We start from the raw sequence: 24,879 nt of genomic DNA, 5'->3' as shown, positions 1-24,879 counted from the left end.
ATCTATATTTAACATTAGTGAATAAAGGCTCATTGCACTCATTGATATGTTTGCTACAGTTTGCAACCAACACTAGCTTTTTATGTGCAATAAAAGTGGAGTTATGAGCATCGATCCATTGTAAGCTGTGTTAAGATAGCCGCAAGGATGCTATTAAATAACATGCTATAAATCTGCATATTTATATGTTATACAACAATAATCTATCAAATGATACAAGTATATATTGATGAACAAGTGACATAAACAAACCATAATTATATTTCGTGTATGCAGAAACAAAAATTTACGTTTTTAAAAGAAAATATTTGCATCGTTTGCTCAGATAGCTGCGTTCTGATTGTTGCTTTCGAACGAACATCTTCTAGTTGTCCAATACCTTCCACAATATCTTTTGGCTTCAACTCAGTTTCCGCACTGCTGAACTAACCATACTTTTCGGACTATTAGCCGCTACTTTTTTTTGACGATTTGAGCCATGCGGCTTATATAAGGGTGCGGCTATTCTGTGGTTTTTTCTTTCACCGCTAGGGTGCATTAACCAGAAACACCGGTTAGTGCACCTCTAGCGGTAAAAGAAAATACGAAACAATGCCAATCGGTACTGTTCTGTTAGACACTAGGTTAAAAAGCGTCAGTTAATACGAAACAGTGCCTAACGGCACTGTTTCGTTTTAAACAGCAAAGTTGCTGCCACGTTAAAAAGCGCCGTCCTGAGTTCTGCGGCCTATGCAAAGGTGCGGCCTATGCATTATTTTATTATCATTTTTGGAAAATAAAGCATTTGCGGCTTGTATAGATAGGGGTGTGGTTAATAGTCCGAAAAGTACTGTAGTCGATATTAGCGTCCAAACATTTTTTATCAGCGCAAAACTTTCACACACTGCATTTAGCACTAATGCAACGCCTAAAAGTTTACTTGCTTTAAGTTTGCTTGCGTGACCTTTGGTCCAAAACTTGCGAACCGATTTTATATGCATGTCCTTCCAAGTATTAGGACCGCGTTAAACAAGGAACTACTATAATTAACCTGAGACAGTTAGTAGTTATTCTATGGCGTTGCTTTCAAAGTTCCGTTTACCATCGTAAATTTAAACTGTTTTTATATATGTAGGCCTACATGTACTGCGAATTATCGGGACCACTTTAAACAAGGAACCACTATTAGCCTGAAACCGTAATTATTTCTATAGCGTTGCTTTTAAAGCTCATTTACCATCATAAATTAAAGCCATATTTTGTTATAAATTTAGGCTACTATGAAGTAGAAAGACCGCGTTAAACAGAGAGCTACTACTAGTCTGAGACCGTTATTGATTATTGTTACGGTGATGCTTTCAAGTTTTAACGAAAAAAAGACAAAAAGCTTTGGCATTGGACAACGAGAGAATTAACTGGTATTGAAATAAATTATTCATTATTAACACGATTTTGTGGACACTTTTCTTATGATCAGTTGATATTATGGGCTCGAAAATATCAAATCATGTCAAAGTGGTGGTCAAATGGAGGTGGTGTTCAATTGGAGAGTGGCGGTCTATTTTTCAACCTTTTTCTCAGGGTGGCGGTTAATTGGAGGTGGCGTTCAAATAGAGGTGGTGTTCAATTAGAGGTTTCACGGTATGTTTGTATTTTTACATGAAATTGAATAAGACTTTTTAAATACGTGTAATATCAAACAATATTTCATATTTTTAATTTAGAATGTATTACTTTGTATTCATTGTTTATTTGATTTTAAATTACCTTTACTTTAACATTACGGTGATATTAGTAGGTGGATTGCATCTGCTGTATAATCTCGACCCATCGGCTCAACTGATTGCTCACAAGGCGCTCATGAGCATAGCTACATGGTAATCCTCAGTGCGACCGTCGACTGTCGCTGCGAGGTTAGTAGCAGTTGCATACAAATTTCACACTTTTCTCCATATAGTTCAAGCTCATATCTTCATATCTTCCTCATTGTATTTCAAATGCAAGGACTTTGGAGCACGTTCACGAATGTCAGCGATTTGTGCCAGATTAAATTTCAAAACTTTTACAGTTCAAAAATTAACACTGCCACCATTTTTATACGGATTGCGTGTCATTAGTTATGAAGAAGACTTTTAGAGTTAATAGTTAGATCTTTGTTGAAGCATTTGCTGTTTGTTCAAGATATCCCATGTTATTGACCACTACTTGTAATCCATTTTTACGAGCTTCATTAAAACTGGAGGGTTTTAGCAAGAATAAGGTATATAAATGGTAAAGATAGCTGATTATAGTATTGGAAAGAAAAAATAATAATAAGACATAACAAAGGTGTTAAATGAGAACAAATGGATTAAGAAAATATGGTTTAACATAATAGAAAAATTTAATACAATAAAAGACAGTGTTTTCAATTATATTTCAATAGAGTTAAGGGTGTAAGTGATACCAATCAAAAACCCTTGCCCTATCTGACCTCAGAAACCCTCAACCACGCTCGTCAGTCGTTGAAACATGCTTTGACATTTTGCAGCATGTAGCTTCATCACACCTTATACTTTATCAATCCAAAACATCGCCAATTAGTTCGGTAGTATCCAAAGGACTACAATGGCCATGCATATTTTTAATGTAAACGCCTAAACACATGAAATTCATGACAATGAAATTTATGTTGTAAAAAATGTGGTTATGAGCGGGTAAAATCATAATTATTAGTTTTTTGGGTTCCATTCTAGCCAATTGGCAGCTGCCCAACAAAAAAGTGATTGTATTCTCTCAACCATCAACAAAAAAGTGATTGTATTCTCTCAACTATCAATAAAAAAGTGATTTTATTCTCTCAACTAGTGAATGATTGATGGACCAAACCAAAAAACATCACAATCGGTGAACTTAATTTGTCCAACTAAACTATTTTTCACAAAAAACTTCTGTGTGCCGACCTTGCACGAAAATGCTTGCCTAATGGCCCTATCTCGCAAACTTGTTCACATGTTATCACTAAATGTTTGATTGCATCATAGGGATTTGTTTTTGTAACCTGGATTGTGTCTTGACAGGATTTATTTGTTGATTTTCATGGTCGCTGTTTGTTTCTAGGACTTGACAACTGTTCCTTATTCTCAAGAGAACTTTTAACTCTGTTTTCCTGGTAAGAGAGTTTTCTCTTTTTTCTCATCCAAACAAATATATGCAGTGAACAATTGAAACTTCGCCCAGAGCTGCTTTCAAATCATGGTGATTTGAATATTCGAATATTTGAAACAAACCATATTGTACTGATGTGACACAAATGGTGATTTGATTCGATTTGAAAAGTTTTGGAAGTAACTTGATTTGATTTGAAGTTTCGGGCTGATTTGAAGACTTGATTTGAAAAATAAATCAAATCACATCGCTATCGATAGCCTTGTCTTCTGTAACCGATCGAAAAACTTTTACGACGTTTGCGAAGTTAGCCCAAACTTTGGCAAGAAATGCGCACCATCGATACCGAGGCTAAGCAACTGCGAGCGTGTCCCTCTACAGAACAAAGAAAAGGACCGCGTGTCGTGTGTGTAAAAGAAATCAACATGAGCAGCTCTGGTAAGCTGTGGAAAAGGCATGTTTGTAGTTGTGGTGCTGGCATTGAATACTTTAATGTCAATTATATGATTGCTAGAAATTGGTTGTGACTATCCCACTCTAACCTCACAGTCTCTAGTCAAAATAAAAATTACTTGTGCTGTGCCTACGGCATGAATGAATGAATAGAGTTTTATAATATTTAATATTCTATACAATACTATTCCATGCCGCAGACACATTCAATATTCACAGTACCGACAATGACAGGTAATGACAATGTTCATAAATATAAATATGCATTATATTATAATTGGGTAGAATTTAATTAATAAATTAAAATTTTATTTGTTATATCAAATTTATTAGAATAATATTAAATAAAATTTTGATTTAATTTATTATTTTAAATTATAAATGAATAGCATAACAATAACATTCTATTCAAGTAAGTATAATAAATGTAATAATTATATATCATCCATAGTTTTAACATTACCATTTATGTAGTATACATTTTTATTATATAATTAATTATATTATATGTATAATATTATAATTAATAATAATTTATACACAGTCACTTACTTCCTATGTGAAGTAAAATACTTAAAACGGGATTTCGATTTAAAAGGACGATGTACAGAAAGAGGAAGTCACATGCGCTCAGAAAATACAAATATGTGATAATGAAGATATGTTGGCTGATTTTTTGAATAGAGCACCTTTAGCTAGTACAGTAACCTGGAGTCAGTAAATCAGGAGATTGAAAAGTATATGGCGAAAAGCAGATCTTCTTGTAACACTCTTAGCTATTGGCAAGGTGAGACACAGTTACTGAGGCTTAGCAAGCTGGCGCTGAAGGTCCTTTTAGTACCAGCTTCATCAGCTCCCATAGAACGGGTTTTTAGTAAAAGTGGCTTCATCATGAGGCCACACAGGAGCTCCTTAACATCTGAAAACTTGCGCAAGCTAGTTTTTCCAAAATGCAACAAATTTATTTAAGTAAATGTGTTAATATTATGTAACTGTTAATTATAGGCTCAATGCTTAGTTTCGTCTCTTTCAAGTTCAAGCCTCAGTAACTGTGTTTCACTTGCCAATATTTTCAGGTTTTATATTATATTTGTATCTTATATTTTGTAACTTTAAAAAATTATATAAAGTTTTGTTTTTATACATTTGTACATTCTTGCTTAAAAGCTTCAATAAAAACAAAGTCACAGCCATGACCATAAACTGTTACATAACCCTCCACTCATTCATTGATGTATCGAGCCAATGGTATGATGTGCTCTGCTCTGTTTTAACATACCTCGTAGAACAAAGAACAAAGAACAAAACCATATCTAGTGATGAATTTAGCATACATAATACATATAGTAGTACAGAGATACAGCTATACTATTCCTATCCATAGAACCCAGAATGGGCAGGGGGGCAAACCCCTTACCCTTTCTCTCTGGTTCAGGTCCTATGAATAGGAGTACAGGCTACGCCGCTACAGATATACTGTAGATTGATCATACTATGCAACAATTGAGCGAACAATTTGAAAGAGTATTTCAAATCATTTTCAAATGATTCAGGATTTGAATTCGTTATAGGGCTGAATCGATTTGATTTGATTTGCATCTGCTGACAAGGGTGGGGGATTTGATTTGATTTGTAGTTCACCGGATATGATTTGATTTGAGTCATAAAAAAGCAATTTGAAAGCAGCTCTGACTTCGCCCAAGGAAACCCAACTAATTTCTGCGTAGCTAAAACAATTGACTCTGAAATGAACTAAGCACATTACACATTCATTTATTTTTAAAACAACTTTAAGGAATATCCAGGTTGCTGGCTCCCATGTGGTAGGCTAATCTTAGTTTATTGAAATACTAAGGCAAAGATAAGCAAAATACCTTTTTTAATAACATCGTTACATATCATCAAGCACATTTAGCTGAACAGATTCTCCCACTAATACCATTCTATCTCTGAGCTGCATCACGTTTCATCCTTTCTTACCATATATTGTGGTTTTTTTATCTATGCCACTACGGTCATAATGCTATCTTTAGCTTACGGTTGTTGACTCGTTTGGTTGCTTCACTCGGTTTGTCTCTATTTTTCAGAATATTGGACCAGAACATTGTTATGATAGACTGTCATTCACACTTGGCTGACGAAGCCTTCAAAGAGGTACAGCAGACATTTGCATCATTTATTGGCGTAAACAATACCCTTCATTAGTTGTAGAAACATGGAGGTAGGGAGGGTTGAACAGTGGTTGCACGTATTTGTGTTGAAAAGTTCATTTTGATTTCTTTTCAGTTATTTCTAATAAATAATACCCTGTGTGAGCAATTCCTCGAATATCTAAAATGATGTTTGCTTAGAGCAAGCAGCGGTGCCCATGTTTTACAGAGCATTGTTGCCTAAACGATGGCTCGGCAAATAATCTTGCCGAGACAAGACGTTGCCACTCGCTCAGACATGTCCAGGCAAATAATCTTGCCTAGACATGTGAGTCCAGTGGGGGATGACTGGAGACATGCCCAGTTGCAGAGAGCAATTTATGGTTGGATGTCATTCTTGTCACCACTAGTGGTCTCTTTGGGAATTTAGCCCCAACCTGCTGCAGGTCGAACGTCCTATACCACTAGGCCAATGCTGCTCTCTACCATCAGATGGAACATATATTCTCAATTATTAGTAACTTTAGCTCTAAGGTTAAAATGAGCTGTTTCTGTTACCAAGTCTTACCTTGGATCTATTGTGAGACTGGCATGAGGCTAATCGATGACTTGTTATTGGCAGTGCTAGTTGGATGTTTGCCACTTATATGGTAGGCTGGCAAGACTATTCGAGTCATAGTTAATCTCTGGTCTACTAGCGTGACGATTGTGGTTGGCATGCTGAATATTCGATACATTTGTTTGGAAAAGAAAAGATCAGATGGCTATTTTTAGCATTTTTGGCATAATGTATTGGCAGTGAACACCCCTGATGAGTGTAAGAAAACACTCATGAGCCAGCCTTGCATTAATTATCTCTCCTTGTCTGTACTGAATTCCTGTTCAAAGATGAGCTTACACAAAGTTTTTGTAGATTTTATCTGAAAGTATTTGTGTTTCAATGATTTGCGATTGTTTGTGAGGCTTGAGGTGATCTGACTGCTGGAATGTTCAAGATTAAAATCGACAAAACTTTGTCGTGGTTAAATTACTCAGGTTTATTATGCGAAAGTGCGATTATGTCTATAGTTGCACTTCTGCGAAGAGACTGACAGAATAGAGACGCATAACGCTGTAACTTGAACCCAATAGTCGGAGCGGATATTGATAACTCGTGTATTTTGTATTTTTCTTCAGAGCGTTTTAACTGCGATCAAGTTTTGTCGATTCTAATCTTGAAACATCCTGGTAGTCAGATCACCTCAAACATCATCAACAATCGTAAATGATAGAAAAATACAACATAGTTTCAACATTACGCGTCTGTATTCCATCAGTCTCTTTCCAACTACAGACATCAAAACCTCTCTTTCACTTGATCTGAATGTTTTAACCATGATCAGGTTATGTAGATTTTAATCTTGAAACATCCTGGCAGTCAGATCTCCTCAAACATAAAAAACAAATGATAGAAAAATACTGATAGCTTCTGATCAAATCTATTAAAACTTTGTGTGAGTTCATTTTTAATCTCTGAATTCTATTAATTAATATATGTACAGATGACACTGTTATACCATATTTCTTTGTTTGGAATACCAATATCAATTTAGTAGGAGTTAGCTTATCTTTCGGCACCCAAATTTATCCCGCAGTTTTTTTCTATCTGTAAAGCTGCATTCACACCAGTCATTTTCAGGCCGATTCCACGCCAGATTATCCTACTGACCGAGAATTGCAACGTGTGAACAGAGCAAACGAGCCCAAGATTGAGTTTGTTCAAAGAAATTTTATTGGGTAGTGCCCGATTGATGGCCGATTCTGGGCCGCTTTTCAATTTGAGTAGCCAATGAAATTACTTTTACAGCGGGTCTACATTGTCATTTAAAGTGAACGCCATATTGGTCTTCACATTCCTGCATGATTTTGTCATAGCTTCACTCGTGAGTAATAATTCTGTTGATAGCACCCCTGAAGGGTGCTATCAACAGAATTATTGCTTAGGTTCAATTATTATAGCAACGGCATGATAATTGAAGCATCTGCTTCAATTATTATGACATTGCTATAATAGTTGAAGCATAACCTATTATGTTAGCAAAAGATCGTCCTCCCTATAGTTATCTATTATTAGTGATGAGTTGAGATGATGTTAGAAAAAGCTCGTCCTCCCTATAGTTATCTATTATTAGTGATGAGTTGAGATGTTAGAAAAAGCTCGTCCTCCCTATAGTTATCTATTATTAGTGATGAGTTGAGATGATGTTAGAAAAAGCTCGTCCTCCTATAGCTATGCATTATCGGTGATGAGCTGGGTAGTGCAAAACAATTAGTAAACTTGCTAAAAACGTCCATGAGAAACATCGTAGGAAACAATGCGAAGCAGGACTTACTAAAATATATCAGCTAAAATTATCTGACTCTGCAAATAAAAACCTGGCAAAATCGTTCGCTCTTGGTCATAACCCGGCCTAGTGTGAACGAAAACATCTGGCCGATAGCTCCCATTAAATCGTTTTGAGATCGGCAACAATAACTCAGTTTGCAAATTGGCTGGTGTGAATGCAGCTTTGGCTTGGTATGCATTACTAATATTGGCCGGAGGTGACACAAGCCCTCGCTATTGTAGGATATAGATGATGTGGTTGCCAGAGCCATTGCTGTGAGTACTACATACATTACATGCTGGTCCCAGGCATTTCTCTTTGTCTGACTAAATTTGACACTTTCAGACCCTGGATTGTTACTTTTGTTACAATTGTTCGTGTATCGCTAACGTGTTGATATCTGCTAGTCGTTATAATTTATATATTCAGAGCATTGCGTTAGTTTAGCTATCCTGGCTACTTCGAAAGGACTTTTCAATAATTGTCACCCTATTGACTTCGACTAAAACTGAATTCATGTACGGAATAAGCTGCAGCAAATATTGTATAACCATTGTTTTTCTATGTGGCAAGCATCTATGTAATTTTATATACATAGTTTATTAAGATGATTAAAGACGAACTAAGGTGGTACTATGTTCGAAAAAATCTAAAAAGCTTACGAAGCAGATGTAAAATTCTCTTTATTTTTAATGTGACGTAGGCTGTACCATTTTATAAAACAAAGACTAACCATTACTATCGGTATCACCAACACATTTTGTGAAATAAAAGTTGTAAACGGACTGGTCAATGTTTGACAGTATTATATAGGCTACATTCATGTTGCAATACAGTCATACTTTGATATATGAGTGCTCAACATGCGGAAAAGTCTAGATGGGAGCAAAATTTCCAGCAAGTTTCTACCTTGAGATACGAGAAAGCTCAGGTACGAGCACACGAGCCAGCTCTCGAAATGGCCACTAAGTGGCTAAGTATGTGAGAGGCGGCTTTTGAGAACAGCATCGCTTGGTCTTTTTTGTCGAATCCGTTTGAAAAAAGTATTAAAAAAGCCGGCTAAAAGTTATGTGAAAGCGAGAGAAAAAGCGCCTGGCCAGAAAAAAGTAAGGAAAAATTAAAATGAGGACAAAATTAGACTTAAGTTTAGTGAAATATTGAAACTTAGCTTTAACACTTTCTACTTTCAAAACTGAAATCAAAATAGTTCGAATGAAGTTTTCCTCTCCAAGTGGCTGACATAGAAATAATTTGACCTGGGCTATGTAACTAGTTCCTGGCCTCTGACAGGCTAATATTGCCAAAATTCTGATAGCCCTGAGTTTTAGCTTTGTGTACAAAAAAAATTTGCCAATTTGTTAAATAGAACTGAAAATATTTGCCAAGACCTCAGGCTATGTCAGAATAGTAACTTTGTCAAGTTTTTGTAAAAATTCGAGAATATGGCTAGGAATTTGTCTACATCAAGACACTCAATTGATAAAGAAATAGCTGTAAATATATATGAATTGGTAAATGACTGTGACAGTGAAGTAGATGTAGAGGACTCTGATCATGAGGAAGGTGAGTAAAATTGAAAGTACTCTCAGAATTAGGCACAGTAAATGAAAACCACAGCATGAGTGAGTGAAAAATATCAGGGCAGTTTCACTTTATTTAGTTAGTCATGAAATGATGATGATTGGATTGATGATTGGATGATTTAGACTCACTCATTGATAGATTCCTGATGATTGTAACTCATCTTGGTAGTCCAATTTTTTGTCACACCCACAACTTATATGATTAGTTCCTTTTGCCAAACTCTTATTTGATATGTAAGTGACTATTGACTAATAGTAATAGATTACTAGATTAGTTCAAAAACTGCTTAGTACTGCTATACTGCTGCAAAGTAGGATATTTTACATTCTACATGCAAAGTCAAACTCAATATTTATGTAGGCTATGTATATGTAGGTTGGGTGGGGGTGTGGGTGGGGGTATACGAGGGTGATTCCTCCTCCCCAATCTACCCTTGCCCCACCCGACCGATTCCCGAAGCAGGCTGTGGGCTATTCATACATTTATAAAGAATAGCTACGGAACCATTATAATTGTATTAGATTGCGATGATGAAGTGGAAAGGAGAGTTGGTAGTGGATCCGATTCAGATAGTGATAGGCCTATGGATATTGGTGATGATAATGACCACGTACCAGAAATGATCAAGAACGATTTTGAAACAGACCACGAACAAGGTATGACCACAAGCTGTAAAAGTAAGCGGATTGACCCGCTTTAGGTTTGTGAGGTTTTGACTATCAGGCTTGACCTAATGCAGTTCTTAGGTGAGTGTTTGATAAGTTGATTGACTGTCAGATCAGTGGTAATGCAACTGAAAGGTGAAATAGGTGTTGAGGTTATCGTGATATTGCTTGTCATCTTTCTATGTAGGGCTATTGTAAATGTTTTACAGATGAAGGTTATAGGCTTAGGCCAAGAAAACTAAGATAACATGGTGGTGCTCGTGTACGTGGGCACAGAGGCCGAGCTCCCAACACCCAGCGCAATGGTAAGTGTTGGTCTACTAGGGTATTTTCAACATATACATTATTTTAATTATGTTGATAAAACCATTCTGGGACACAGGTATAGAATATAGGACATAATTGATCTGTTTTCAGGCGATGGATTTGAATGGCAAGACAATCCTGAGGAAGAACCACCTATAAATGACTACACTGAAGCTGAGGGAGTCAACACTGCCAAACTACCAGTGGGTTGCTCGATGCTTGAATCTTTTAGCGCCATGTTTAGTAGGGATTTCTTCAATAAGGTCAAGATAGAGACTAATGGATACGCTGCTCAAAATCAACGTAAATGCAAGCCTGGAAAACGGTAACATTGTCAGAACTTTACAAGTTTTTTGCATTTATTCTCCATAAATGCATTGTCAAAAAGCCAACTATCAATGATTACATTACTTTTCAACTGACCCAGTGCTGCATTCATCATTTTTTTCTCTTATCGGACTGAGTCGTGACCGATTCAAAAGTATACTTCACTACCTTCACATTTGTGATAACACTCAGCATGTGCCACATGATCAACCAGGATATGACTCTATGTTCAAGATTAAACCAGCTTTTGATAGGTTGTTGAGGAAGTTTTGGAAGTTATACACACCCGGTAGTAACCTAACATTAAATGAGGCTATCTATTCTTTTCGGGGGCTTGTAGGATTCTGTGTTTATATGAAGAATAAGCCAATAAAATATGGAGTACGCCTAGAATGTGTTTGTGGTTCTCGCACCGGCTACATCCGTTTTATGGAACTGTATACAACCACTGGTAATAATAGCGTCAAAGTGTTACTGCGTAGTGTGCTACAGCCATTTGAACGTAAGTACCACAAAGTGTTCATGGATCGTAGGTATAGCTCACCCCGACTTTTCAAACTACTTTCTCATGGATTTTACCCTGTTGGCACTGTCATGTCTAACAAAAAGTTTTTGCCACGTGAATTGAAAACCAGCATGCTGAAAAAAGGTGTACGAATAGCCAATAAATCATCAAGTATTCTTGTGACAAAATGGAAGGATAAACGCGACGTTTTTGTGCTATCGACTATAAATAAAGATGCCATGGTAGACACTACCAATTCCAGATCATGCCACCATGACCATGAGGTAATGAAACCGGAGTCTGTCACCACTTACAATGGTAGCTGAGCAGGTGTGGACAAACATGATCAGATGGCATCATATTATCCGATGAATAGAAAAAAGGTAAAATGGCTGGAAAAGATTTTTTTCTGGCTATTGGTCATGGGAGTTACTAATTCCTACAAATTGCATCACCTTTCTAATCCTGTTTCAAATGTTACACTCGCACTATACATAATTCACATTGCAAAAACCCTTCCATCCTATAATCGGGAAGACGAGATTGCGATTCCACTAGCAGCAGCCAGACCTAAAAGAAAGAGATACGCGGATCACTTTCTTATACGGATACTTCCGACTCCTACAAAGCAGCGTCCCACACGCCGCTACATTCATTGCAGCACCAAGTCCTCTGCTAATGGAAAGCGTCCTTGATGAGAAACATCATTTATGTGCAAAGAATGTGATGTGCCATTATATGTTGACTGCTCTTTTGCCATACCATAGGCCCAACGCAAGGTAGTAATATGCCATGATTGATATAGGTAATAAAAGTGTTTACTGCGATAAGCAATACCTTGTACTCTGTTCACCAAAATTGTCATTTTTGCTTTGAAAGGGCATTCTTTGTCCTGACGCTACATAGATTAGATTCAGCAGAATAAACTCGTGTTTAGTATATGAAAGCTCATGTCTTTCCCTCCACAATGGTGTGCTTATACACAGCTTTACTAGCATTACGGTAGACGCATTATATAAATGGAAAACCTGAAAAGCGGCCAGCTACTGGAGAGAAGATTGTACTAAAACGACCAGACTTGAAAGTGTTAAGTTTGTGTTTAGTGAGCTAAATTCATTTCAGTTAAACTCAAAGTTTATGTTATGTAGCGTCACAGAAGATAAATGTACTGAATGCGTTGCTGTCAAGTCTCTCACACCACATAATTAGCCACTACATCTGTATCGAAAATAAGAACTCCATACAGCACTGTACATAGTAATGTTACATTTTATTGTGGATCATAACGACTAAATAGGTATTGGTTACTTTGTGACCGTAGGTAGTGAATTACAACAATTAAAAACACGCTTTTCCATGATAATATCCTGTTGTTATGGGTTTTCTCCTAGTATGGGAACAAATTAATTTGTACTTAGTTATTTTATATTGAAAATATTGCTTTGAAATACGACAAAATTGACATACGAGCTCAGGCCCAGATCCTGTATGTCGAGGTATGACTGTATAACTTTTATGTATTTTAGGTTTGATGTCTTTTCACATCTTTGTAAGATTTCATTGCAGACGTTTATTAAATACTGTGCTCTACAAAATCTAAAGATGTCAAGCGCTATAATCAATCTAATTCTGTTTGTTGATAAGCCTTAAAGAAATAAATATTGTGATCATGCAAACAATGTCTCAAGGTCGGGAGACACAGCAGATGACTTGTGTGTCTGTAACTCATTGGCCATCTTTATGGCTACATTTTGGCACAATCATGTCAATTTTTTTGGAACAAATTTTCTTGCAAGAGAACTATTTTTTCAGCAGGATCAATCTTTTAAATCGTACTGACATATTTGTCTCAATCTAATTTTTGCTAAGATTTTCTTGCGTGATCTTGTTCTATGACTATATTTTTCATCGATCTGTTAATGTACCAACCATTTGTCGATCATGTGAGTTATTGATAATCGCAATAAATTTGTTAAAATGGTCCATTTTTTCCATGTATCTCCATATACGCTTATATGAAGTATTATGTAGACAGCCGTAAAATGCAAGGTCTGCAACATTGGAATGCAAAGGGTAGATCGAGGGAAGCAAATCTAAAATTGGTCTTTGCCTCAATTGAAATCTGGAAAAGCTATTGCTGTATATTATACAGCAATAGCAAGATGATAAATACAGTGTATAAGGTTTGAAAAGTTTTAGTGTCAGCTCCTTTAAAGATAACCTCAACTTGAAAAAGGAAACTGGTTAAAAAAGGCAATCTTCCATTCTTAAAATGTCAAATTCATGTATCTGGTTTGTTTATGTCCTTATACCCTTTTTTGTTGGCATGATTGTAACCCTTGCACTTGCTCGCTGGTTTTTTAAATCCTAAATTACAAACTGCTAGAGTCCTTATTGTTTTAAAATTAGTTTCTGACTTGTATACAGGCTGGGGTGAAACAGGCTATTGTCGTACCTGAAGGAGAGTTTCAGTTCCGTGATGTTATCGAGCTACACCAACGGTATGTTTTTTTTATATTGAAATCTCGTTAGACGCTTATTTTACCATGTTTTTTTACCACAAGGCCATTATAAGCAAAAAATAAAACACTTTTGGCCAGTTCAAAAGGTGTCTAGAATATGTTTGCTTTACTTCTGAAGTGAATGTAAGTTTTAGTTTGCTAATCAGCCCTGAGTCAATAAATAAAAGTGAAGACAGTCATTGCAGGAAGTTCTTGTAAGGCCTGATTCACATATATACATGTAGTGTAGTGCAGCACTTCCCTATTCATTCTCATCATCAAACCCCCTACGACTGAAGACAGTAAGCTCACACCTTGTTTTGAATAAAGTCAAAAGGCTCAAATCATGGTAAAAAAACATACATATTTGAAATATATGAAAACAATATGTTATTGAAATGTCATCCTAAGAGGAGTCTGGCGTTTTCACACAGCAGCAACATATAAAACAACTCTCTTTGATTTCTATCTTGCCTCTTCTCCGCTATTATCTGATCGAGACGTGTTTCCTTTAGGGTAAGTGAAACTGGCAGATCATTTTTACTATATTTATGTTTGATACATAGAAGAGATAAAAACCTGGATTCACATAGATAAGTTGTTGCCACGATAAATACATTTTCTCCGTCTTCACCATTGGTTCTTACACCCCCCCCCCCCCCCCCGTGAACAACCGCTCACACTTCTTACGTGTGTGAGCAGCCCCAATCGGAAAGCCCTGGCGTAGTGCGCAGTAGCCTGTACCTTACAGTAGTTTCATTATGATGCTTGCCCAGAGACTTGGACCACAGAGAAGCATTGGTTAAAAACTCTCACGTGTTAGAGTTTGACGAGTAGGGCGTACATGAAGCATGTATAATAAAGAAAAATTATTCAAAAAAACAGGAGGGTGTGAGAATCTATCAGTGATGCTTTGCAAGCTGTTTGGTGGGACCCTAGAGCAGTTTAGATCGCACAAAGATTTAGTGCTGGTGTACGATACTTATATACTTTATGAATACACATTCGACATGAGTTGACGATGGCCCAGGATTTTAGTACAATCTTCTATATCCCTTGGACTGTTGAGTATTTTTCGTAAAACTGGTTTGATTGAGGACCTGATTTCATAGTGTCAAATAATCCTTACTATAGTAAGAGCCGCGTCTGTTCATCCGTTCGAAGCCATGCTTACAGATTAGGAAAAAAATTACATGCAACGGGATTTGATGTTACGACTTCTGCTCAACCAATTTGCTGTATTTAGGAATAGTTGTGCAGTTACTTATTACACCTGATCATCTTTCACAGGCTTTCAGTATGTGTAAAATTACTAACTGAATAACTCAATTTGGATTAATTCTAAAAGGTACATTCTCCATTGACATCTATAAATCATTTTATTGAAGTTTTTATTTCTTTTCCACATCAATAGTAGCCAGCCTGGAGTAAGTCATGTTAGACATGGTATAAACAACTATAATTTTTATAATTATTATCAAAGCTTGTGTCTTTATTATATTAGATAAATTTATAGTCCGTTTAAAATCGTTTTTGTTTTGAATATTACTAATCAAAATTAAGCGCAGTCATTTAACATACGTCTACATGGGTTAAACTAGATGGTAATCCATAGCTGCGCATTGCCAAAGAGTTTAGGTGTGTTGGGCCTTTTGCTTGCAGAAACCTTTCAAGTCAGTGACTCTTTTAATTGTTTTTTTTTTATGAAACTTGCTTAGATATCAAATCATAAACTTGTTAAGGTTTTCTACAATTTTGTGACTAACCAGATTTTTTCGGAGATAAGTTAGATGTAGGCTCGTGTACTCATGTAGACGCAAAAGTGCTTTACTAAATGTATAATAGTGCAAATTGCGAGTTGGAAGAAGCAAGTTCTAAATTAAATAGGAAAATGAAACAGTTCACTGTTCAAAAGTGTGAAACAGTTTGTCCTTTCACAAACCTCTATGAAACGTAAAAAATTGCGCGAAATACATACAATACATGGATTAGTGTTGTTTTTCAAAAATTTTCATTTATTTCGATTAAGAAATTTTAATAAAAGGATTGAATATTTACATGAAAATTCTTTTTATGTAATGACTGCACTTTACTAGTTTTTTTAATCTCAAGTCCAAACCATTTCCTATGAATAAATGTATTTTTGTATATATATCTGTTCTATGTAAAAGGCAAGTAAACAAGATTATTTCTATGTGCTGACATATAGAATGTGAAACATTTTCTCACATTAATCTTTAGCTAAAGAAAAATCCTTTTTCTCACTACAAATTTTTTTAATATTAAACATTTTAAAAAGTATTTATTATAAAGCATTGACAAGCTTTCCCAGGTAAAAAAATTTAGCACTTCATAGAAATCCCGCTGCTCCTTCTGTTAATTATTCGAATTGATACCTAAACGTCACTTTAGTCGGTACACAAAAGTGCATTTATGTTTCCATGACGAGGTTAATCGGCAAGTTTGCATCATCTCTATGATGTAAATGGCATAAATCCACAAGTCAAATGAACTTTGCTACTCGCAAGTTTTTATCCAATGTTTCAAACTTGTGACAGATAAAAACGGGACTTGTGAATGATGCGTTAGCGCTATCCTATGTGAAACATTTTTATGGAAGCGGCAAGAATTCACAAGTCAAGTGAGTTTGGTCACTGTCATGCAAGTGCCAAGTATTACTGGTACTTTGCCAACAAACATTATGCTTTTTAGCTAAAGCTTTATACAAGCTAATATTATATAGTACTGTCTCATTATAGCTATTAATAATGCTTGTAGCTTTTTACAAAGCTTTTCTATGACCAAACATATAAATACTTGGGTTTTCTGTTATCAAATCAGTTGTCTCTGGAGTGTGCAATAAACCATTTCTCTAATTTAATACTCTATTTAATTGCTTCTGTGCAGAAACATAACAGAAGCTAATTGGCGACAAGGATTTCTCTTTTGAACAGTTACAAAGAGTTTTGTTCAGATTTTATCATTGATAAAATCGATACAAAGAGTTCTAGTTTATTACAAGAGTAACTGTTCAAAATTGCACCACTACAATGGCAGAAGTAGCAGACCTGATCAAGCTAATGCAGAAGCAGCAGGAGGACCAGAGACAGCAGCAAGAGGAGCAGAGAAAGCAGCAAGAAGAGCATAGACAACAGCAGCATGAGGAGTTCAAGCAGCAACAAGAGGAATACAGACGTCAGCAAGATGAAAGAATGGAGGAGAATAAAAAACTGATGGAGCTACTACTACAAAACCTACAACGGAAACAAGAAACAGCTGCAACCGCTGTTCCAGCCTTCCCAGGTTTTGACCCAACAGCAGAGCTACTAACAGATTACATAGACAGATTCAACACATTCATTGCAGCAAATTCTATTCATCAAGACAAGATTGCTGGCACTTTTCTCACCAACCAACAGCCTACACTCTACAAGCAGCTTAGTAATATGGCAGCTCAGCTTTCAACACCCAAGCAGATCAACGACCTCAACATGGATGAAATACTGGAATTTCTCAAAGACCAGTATGACCCTAAGCGCTTCATTGTTAGAGAGCGTTACAAGTATTGGAGTGACATGCAGAGGAAACCTGGAGAAACTATTCAAGAGTTAGCTGCCAGAATTCGTCAAGATGCAACTACATGTGCCTTCATAGACATTACAGATCCATTAGATGAGGCTCTCAGAACAAGATTTATCTGCTCTGTAAACAATGAAGCAGTTCTCAAATCTCTCTTCAAGGTCAAGGACAATGAACTCAACTTCAACAAAGCTATACAGGTAGCACAGGAAACAGAAGAAGCAGCTAAAGTTGCCAAAGAGACAGTTTATGGAAACTCGTCTAAAGTCAACAAGGTTGCTCAACAGAAATCAAGATACAAACCAATCCAGAAAAACAACTCTACACCTGACAAGCAGAAGGAAGGAAAGCTATGCTACAGATGTGACCGAACTAACCATACAGCGGATGACTGCAGATTCAAAGCAGCCACCTGCAACTTTTGTTCTAAACAAGGTCACATAGAAAGAGCATGCAAGAAAAAGAAATCATCTGCAGCAGAAAAACCAGTAAAGATGATAGAATGCACATTAACCAAGATGGTGAAACTTGCTGAAAACATCAAACTGGAGGGAGACAACTTCACACTTGAACTGGACACTGGAGCATGTGACAACTTCATCTGTAAATCAATATGGGAGAAGCTAGGAAAGCCAAACCTAAAACCTACTACAGTTAACTACAAATCAGCCTCAGGACATCTCATAGAGACGCTTGGCAGATGTGAGTTAACTGCCCAATTGGATGCACAGAAAGAAGTCAGACTACCATTTGTGATTAGTGCTGTACAAGATCTCAACCTACTAGGAAGAACTGCTATACAGCAACTAGGCATCTCTATTGATGACAAGCTACAACAGAACCTTGTATCAACAATCACAGAGAACCAGCCAGATAGGAGGTTACAAATCAAGTGTAAGGAGATGTGCAAAGAATTTCCAGAAATATTCAAAGACGAGCTAGGATGTCTCAAGAACTTTGAACTAGAGATAAACTTCAAACCTTCAACAAAGCCAGTCTTCTGCCGACCCAGACCAGTTCCTATTGCCTTGACAGAAGAGCTCAACCAAGCATACGAAGCAGGTGTAGCCAAAGGCATATGGGAACCAACTCAATTCAACCAGTATGGAACACCAGTTGTACCTGTACGCAAATCTACAACAGGGCAAGCTGCAGGGAAGATCAGAGTATGTGGAGACTACTCCAAGACTATCAATAATCAGCTAGAAACACATAGGAAACCTATCCCACTACCAGAAGATCTAATCAGAAAACTAGGTGGAGGCTATTGCTACACAAAGATTGATTTAGCAGATGCCTACAATCAAATATTGTTGGCACCAGAAAGTCAACGACGACTAGCACTATCAACACACCGAGGAGTACTACTACAGAAGAGGTTGCCCTTTGGCATAAGCTCAGCACCAGGGTATTTTCAAGAAATCATGGAGCAACTGACACAAGACCTCCCAGGAGTAGCAGTATACCTAGATGATATACTAGTGAGTGGAGCCAATGCAGAGAGCCATCTACAAAACTTACGTCGACTTCTTCAAAGATTAGAAGAAAGAGGGCTCAGATGTAGAAAAGACAAGTGCTGTTTTGCTCAACCTACAGTAGAGTATCTGGGACACAAACTCACTTCAAAGGGAATCACTAAAGGAAAGAAGGCAGATGCAGTACAACAGATGCCAGTCCCAACAGACTTAACTCAGCTAAGATCTTTCTTAGGAACTACACAATTCTACAGCAAGTTCATACCCAATCTGTCACAACTCACAGGACCATTGCACAAACTGACACGCAAAGGAGAGACCTGGAAGTGGGGCACTGAACAAGAAAAGAGCTTCAGCAAACTGAAAGATATGCTATCAACTGATAGTGTCTTAGCACACTTCAACCCAGATCTTGACATTGGAATCTCATGTGATGCTTCAGAAACTGGACTGGGAGCTGTACTATTTCATCGTTATCCTGATGGAGGTGAGAGACCAATAGCCAATGTTTCAAAAACACTGACCAGCACACAGAGGAAATATGGACAAATACAAAAAGAAGCTCTCTCAATCATATTTGCTCTAAAGAAGTATCACCAGTACCTGTATGGTCGACGGTTTATCTTGGTAACTGACCACAGACCTCTTCTCACACTTCTAGGACCTACCAAAGGAGTTCCAGCTCTAGCAGCCAACAGACTAGCAAGATGGGCACTGGTACTAAATCAGTATGACTACACCATAGAATACAGATCTACCCAGCATCATCAAAATGCAGATGTCCTCTCAAGACTGCCAGTTGGACCTGATAAAGAGTTTGATGCAAGAGAAGATGAGGATGATGTTGATACAGTATGCACTATTCACACTATTGGACAACAGCTCAACTCTACAGACTACAATGTTCTAGCAAAGGAGACAAAGAAAGACCCAACACTAGCCACAGTAATGCGCTACACAGCAGAAGGATGGCCTGGTAACAAAGAGATGAAGGAGACTCAGCTGTCACTCTTCCACAAGATCTCAGATTCACTTTCTATCACTGAAGGTTGTCTTCTATATGGCAACAGAGTAGTCATTCCTGTCAAGTTACAACAGGAAGTATTAAAGATCCTTCACCTTGGACACTTTGGAATGGAAAGAATGAAGAAGCTAGCTCGAACTGCTGTCTATTGGCCTCGCATTGACTCTGATATAGAGGAGACAAGCCGACAGTGCACTGCCTGTGCTGAACACCAGAAGCTTCCACAGAAGTATCCTATACATCCCTGGATGCTACCTGAGAAGCCATGGAGTCGTCTTCACTTAGATCATGCAGTGAACTTCATGGGCAGCCAATGGCTAGTGATGATAGATGCCTACTCGAAGTATCCATGCATACACAGGACGTCATCTACTTCTACCAGAGCTACCACAGACATCTTAGAGGAGATATTCGCACACTTTGGATACCCTCACACCATAGTCACTGACAATGCTACCAGCTTCACCTCAGGAGAGTTTCAGCAGTGGTGTCAAGAGAGAAGCATTGTTCACCTCACTGGAGCACCCTACCATCCAGCTACAAATGGCGCAGCTGAAAGACTAGTACAATCCTTCAAACAAGCCATGAAGAAATCGTCACTCTCACCTAAATCTGCACTACAACAGTTCCTGATGCACTATAGAAGGACACCACTTCCTACAGGATACTCTCCCAGTCAGCTGCTGAATGGAAGACAGATGAGATGCAAGATTGACACCCTATTGCCATCACCCGCACACATAGCACAGTTTCATCAATCCAGAGAAGTCAACCGATCGGCAGAAAAGACAGTTAGCAAGATACACAGCTACAATCTTGGAGCACCATGCTATGCCTTGTATCATGGACCTAGACGCAACAGACAACCTAGATGGGTTCCAGCCATTGTTACTAAGAGATATGGAACTCGTAGTCTCAATGTCAAAGTGGTACCAAAGGGACCTACTTGGAGAAGACATGTTGAACAACTCAGACCAAGATACTCAACAGAAGAAGATCAAGACCCTGGAGATAAACCTGATATAACAGAGGAGACAAAACTGCAACTACCAGCCCCTACAACTGTAACAGAGCAACCTCCGTCTAGAAGAAGACCACGCAACCCTCGTCTACCTGATGGAGATGAGTATAGCAGAGACAAACCCCGAAGGTCTAAGAGAACCAGAAAGAACCTTTAGCTTAGTGAGGAGGTGTCATGCAAGTGCCAAGTATTACTGGTACTTTGCCAACAAACATTATGCTTTTTAGCTAAAGCTTTATACAAGCTAATATTATATAGTACTGTCTCATTATAGCTATTAATAATGCTTGTAGCTTTTTACAAAGCTTTTCTATGACCAAACATATAAATACTTGGGTTTTCTGTTATCAAATCAGTTGTCTCTGGAGTGTGCAATAAACCATTTCTCTAATTTAATACTCTATTTAATTGCTTCTGTGCAGAAACATAACAGTCACTCGCAAATTTTTATCGAATGTTTCATGCATGGGAAAGATGGAAATGCCGCTTGGGAATGATGCGCATGAAAATGCCGCGCTAGCTATTTCATTTTAAACATTATACGCACTTCAACCGTTCTTATTTTTGGAGCAGTTCCGAGTGGCGACAAACTCCTTTTCTTTTTAACAACGCTTCCATGTTAATCCACTACATTCGACTGTCCAGTAAAACACAAGTGTCTCTGCACTGGTACTTTTTTACTAAGTTATAACTCACAACACAAATCTCTATTATAAAATGGAGGTCTTTATACGTTTACGATTTACTATCAAGGTCATAAATAATCGTCACTATACTTGTAACGCATACAATGGTCGATAGTTCACATGATCAAAATGCAAATTCATTTTTTGTGTGCTATTTTGGTAAGAGCTGTGTTTCTCTATCATGAACAACCTTTGCTACATCGATTCACGAATTCCATTGATTGCTACTTTCTTGAGGCTTAATTCTAAACAGTACAGTAATACCTGAAAATACGAGTTCATTCTATACCAGACCAAAGCTCGAATTCCAAAAAACTATCCAAACCAAATGTTTTTTACTTGAATGAAGTAGATGTAATCCATTGCAACACATTAAAACCCTTTTAACCCCATAACAACTTTCATAACTATTATATGTAGGCCTACTACACAGTACAGTATATTTGAATGTGGAACATCCTTATAAATAACAACTTTCATAACTATTATATGTACTACACAGTACAGTATATTTGAATGTGTGTAATATCATCAAATAAAAAATTTCGTTAATAATCTTCTCCTCAGACTTCTTCTTAGAGGCCATGTTAGCATAAGCAAAATTTTACTAAATATGGACTCGATTCTTACAAATTCAAACCGATTAAGAAAGATGCGTCTATACAACCTAGTGGAAAAATTCTGAACCAGAAGCTTCTGTCTCTGTACTAACCGCTTCCCAAGCCAACATTGTGTCTCCGAATTTAGCTTTGATTTCAAGTAAAATGCAACTCGAATTTGGGCTTGAATTCCCATCTTGAGCGACTCGTATCTCAAGGTACCACTGAACTTCTTTTTCTCACCTGGCACCGCTATTCTGAATGGGTAGGCTATGTAACAGTAGTTACATGGTAGTATATGATACCTTTCAGATATGAATTGCTAATTTTAACTACCTTAATGTCATTTTTAGCTGTTTTTTTCTAAAATAGTATTTGCTCATTCACGTTGTGAAATAGCAATGCAGTCATTCTCTCCGGAGGAAAGGCTACAAGTGTGTGAATATTTTTTATTTAATCCATTTATTTTATTTAGTGTATTTATTTAATTTAATATATTCGGTGTTGCTAGTCTTACTATTACGGATGTTTACTAACACAGTGGAAAGTCAGACCAGTTGATTGAGCAAAAAAGTTTATTGATCAGTAACCCATGCGTATTCCTTATCAAACAAACTTACGATAATTCGGGTTTTCAATAGAACATTCCAAACTAAATCCATTTGATAAGGTTCAATAAATATTTTGTACCAAAACGATGGAGTCTAGGTTTGTTTTAAATGAGATCTTAGATAAGAATTTAAACAACTTCATACCTGAATAACTTTTTCATGCCTAGTTTTATACAAAAACCAATTATAGATTTGTCTCCCCTGATGTGACCTTTTGAGATGGTCTGTTGAAATGCTGATGACTAAGTATTTTTCCTTCTGATTACGCAATACTTCAAATAAATGTAGCTAATATATACATAATATATATTTAATATATATAATATATGTATATATAATATTGCTCGCATGGATCGGCACTAGCATGTGAGACTTAAATTCTTTTGCAATGTATATTTAAAAAGTTACACGAAACTACAAGATGATAAAATATGTTTTTTGATATATATTAGGCTATATTAAACAGAGTTTTCCGAAAACCTCAAGACCTTCAGAGACATTAATTTTTTAGTCAGTTGAGTAGATGTTGACTACGTAACCTTAACAACGAGATTCTGCGGTTGTCATTGACCTAGTTTAATGCTTCTATGGAAATGTGCCAAACGATTATAAATTACTTTGCAAGAGAAGTACTCATGATTAACATAGAGCTGTCAGCCTCATAATGATTTTCATAAAATACTTTAACATCTGTATGTTTAATCATCTGTTAACATGAGACTAACTCAAACCCAAATAAAGAGAATTTTACGCTCCGGTTCTGACATGACAACAGAGCCATGACGAGTGTGGCCTAGTTTATCATATTATGTAATGCAGGCTTTTAACTAAGGCTCATCCAATAGTCCTCTCTTAACAGATGTAGCCTTAGTTTTGCCTTCATAGATTATGAAGTAGACCTACTAATGACCATCGATCAAATACTGACTAGAGATGGTATCAAATTAGTGTGGAAACAATAATAGCTTTTAGGTTGAATTAAGCGACCTCAGCCAGTCAGATTCTTACAACCTATATATTAGAGCTAATCTATAGAGTAATAGAGCACTAGGAGCAAGAGAAGTCAACTCCACATGACTATGTAATAATTCTGAGAAGCTCATTGTAATCAGTGAAAGTTTAGCGAAACTAAAATTTGACTTTTATTTGTAAACGCGAATTTCGGGAAAAATATTTTGTTCATGTGGTGTGGGAAACAATGTGGTATGACGAGGACGGAAAAACATCGTGTTACACATCGTAAGGCAAAAAATTGTATAACAGAGTCATCGTAACCTGGGGTACACTGTATTTGAAAGCGCAGATTTATGGAAGCTTAGTGTTAATTGGAGAATGATAATAAAAAGAATTAACATATCAGACACATGACATGAGCAATATCGGTTCCCTAATCATAAATCATCTCTCAGTTTGAATATATCCATGTGTAGTAGGTGAGAGAGGAAACTGACTAGAGTGTACACAGCGCGCTCCTCTCATTGGTCGATTCTCTTACTCAAACACTAGTTCTTAAGGACACATTTTCATAGATTTACTCGTTCTTAGATAACATAAAGCTACCCATTATTTTGTTACTATAATTCTTAGGTAGCTACAATCTATGGCAAGTTGTTTTTTACTTATGACGTCAGATGTTGTTTGAGGCTGCTCTAGGATATTCATCATGCAATAGTATTTGTTATATTCTTTATTGCGGTGTTTGATGAAACCATGAAGGATATAAATAACTCATTTTGGCAGGAATCTCTGTTATGTGTTGGCTTGTTACTGATTGGATGTAAATGAGTTGCGACACTGATGTTTTTGCCTGAGTCGTATAATATCCACATCACTATGCAAGTACAATCAAATTACGATTTTTTTTACATAAGAACGTAAAACCTGAACAAATGTTTGCCTTG

At 36.9% G+C, this 24,879-nt stretch overlaps 1 protein-coding gene across 2 annotated transcripts in view; it reads left to right on the top strand.

Moving 5' to 3' along the window:
* The window catches only part of LOC137401242 (putative deoxyribonuclease TATDN3), a 53,552-nt gene that overhangs the window by 5,161 nt on the left and 23,512 nt on the right, over positions 1–24,879 (top strand). For both annotated transcript variants that reach the window (XM_068087656.1, XM_068087655.1), the window contains exons 2-5: positions 1,775–1,892; positions 5,667–5,733; positions 8,338–8,370; positions 13,910–13,983. In XM_068087656.1, coding sequence (XP_067943757.1) covers positions 5,689–5,733; positions 8,338–8,370; positions 13,910–13,983 — 152 coding nt within the window. In that variant the 5' untranslated portion in view covers positions 1,775–1,892; positions 5,667–5,688. The remainder of the gene's footprint in view (positions 1–1,774; positions 1,893–5,666; positions 5,734–8,337; positions 8,371–13,909; positions 13,984–24,879) is intronic.

This window comes from Watersipora subatra, chromosome 7 (assembly GCF_963576615.1).
Source record: "Watersipora subatra chromosome 7, tzWatSuba1.1, whole genome shotgun sequence".
NCBI lineage: Eukaryota > Metazoa > Bryozoa > Gymnolaemata > Cheilostomatida > Watersiporidae > Watersipora > Watersipora subatra.
Note: the sequence above shows the minus strand (reverse complement) of the source record. Positions and strands in the feature narration are given on the sequence as shown.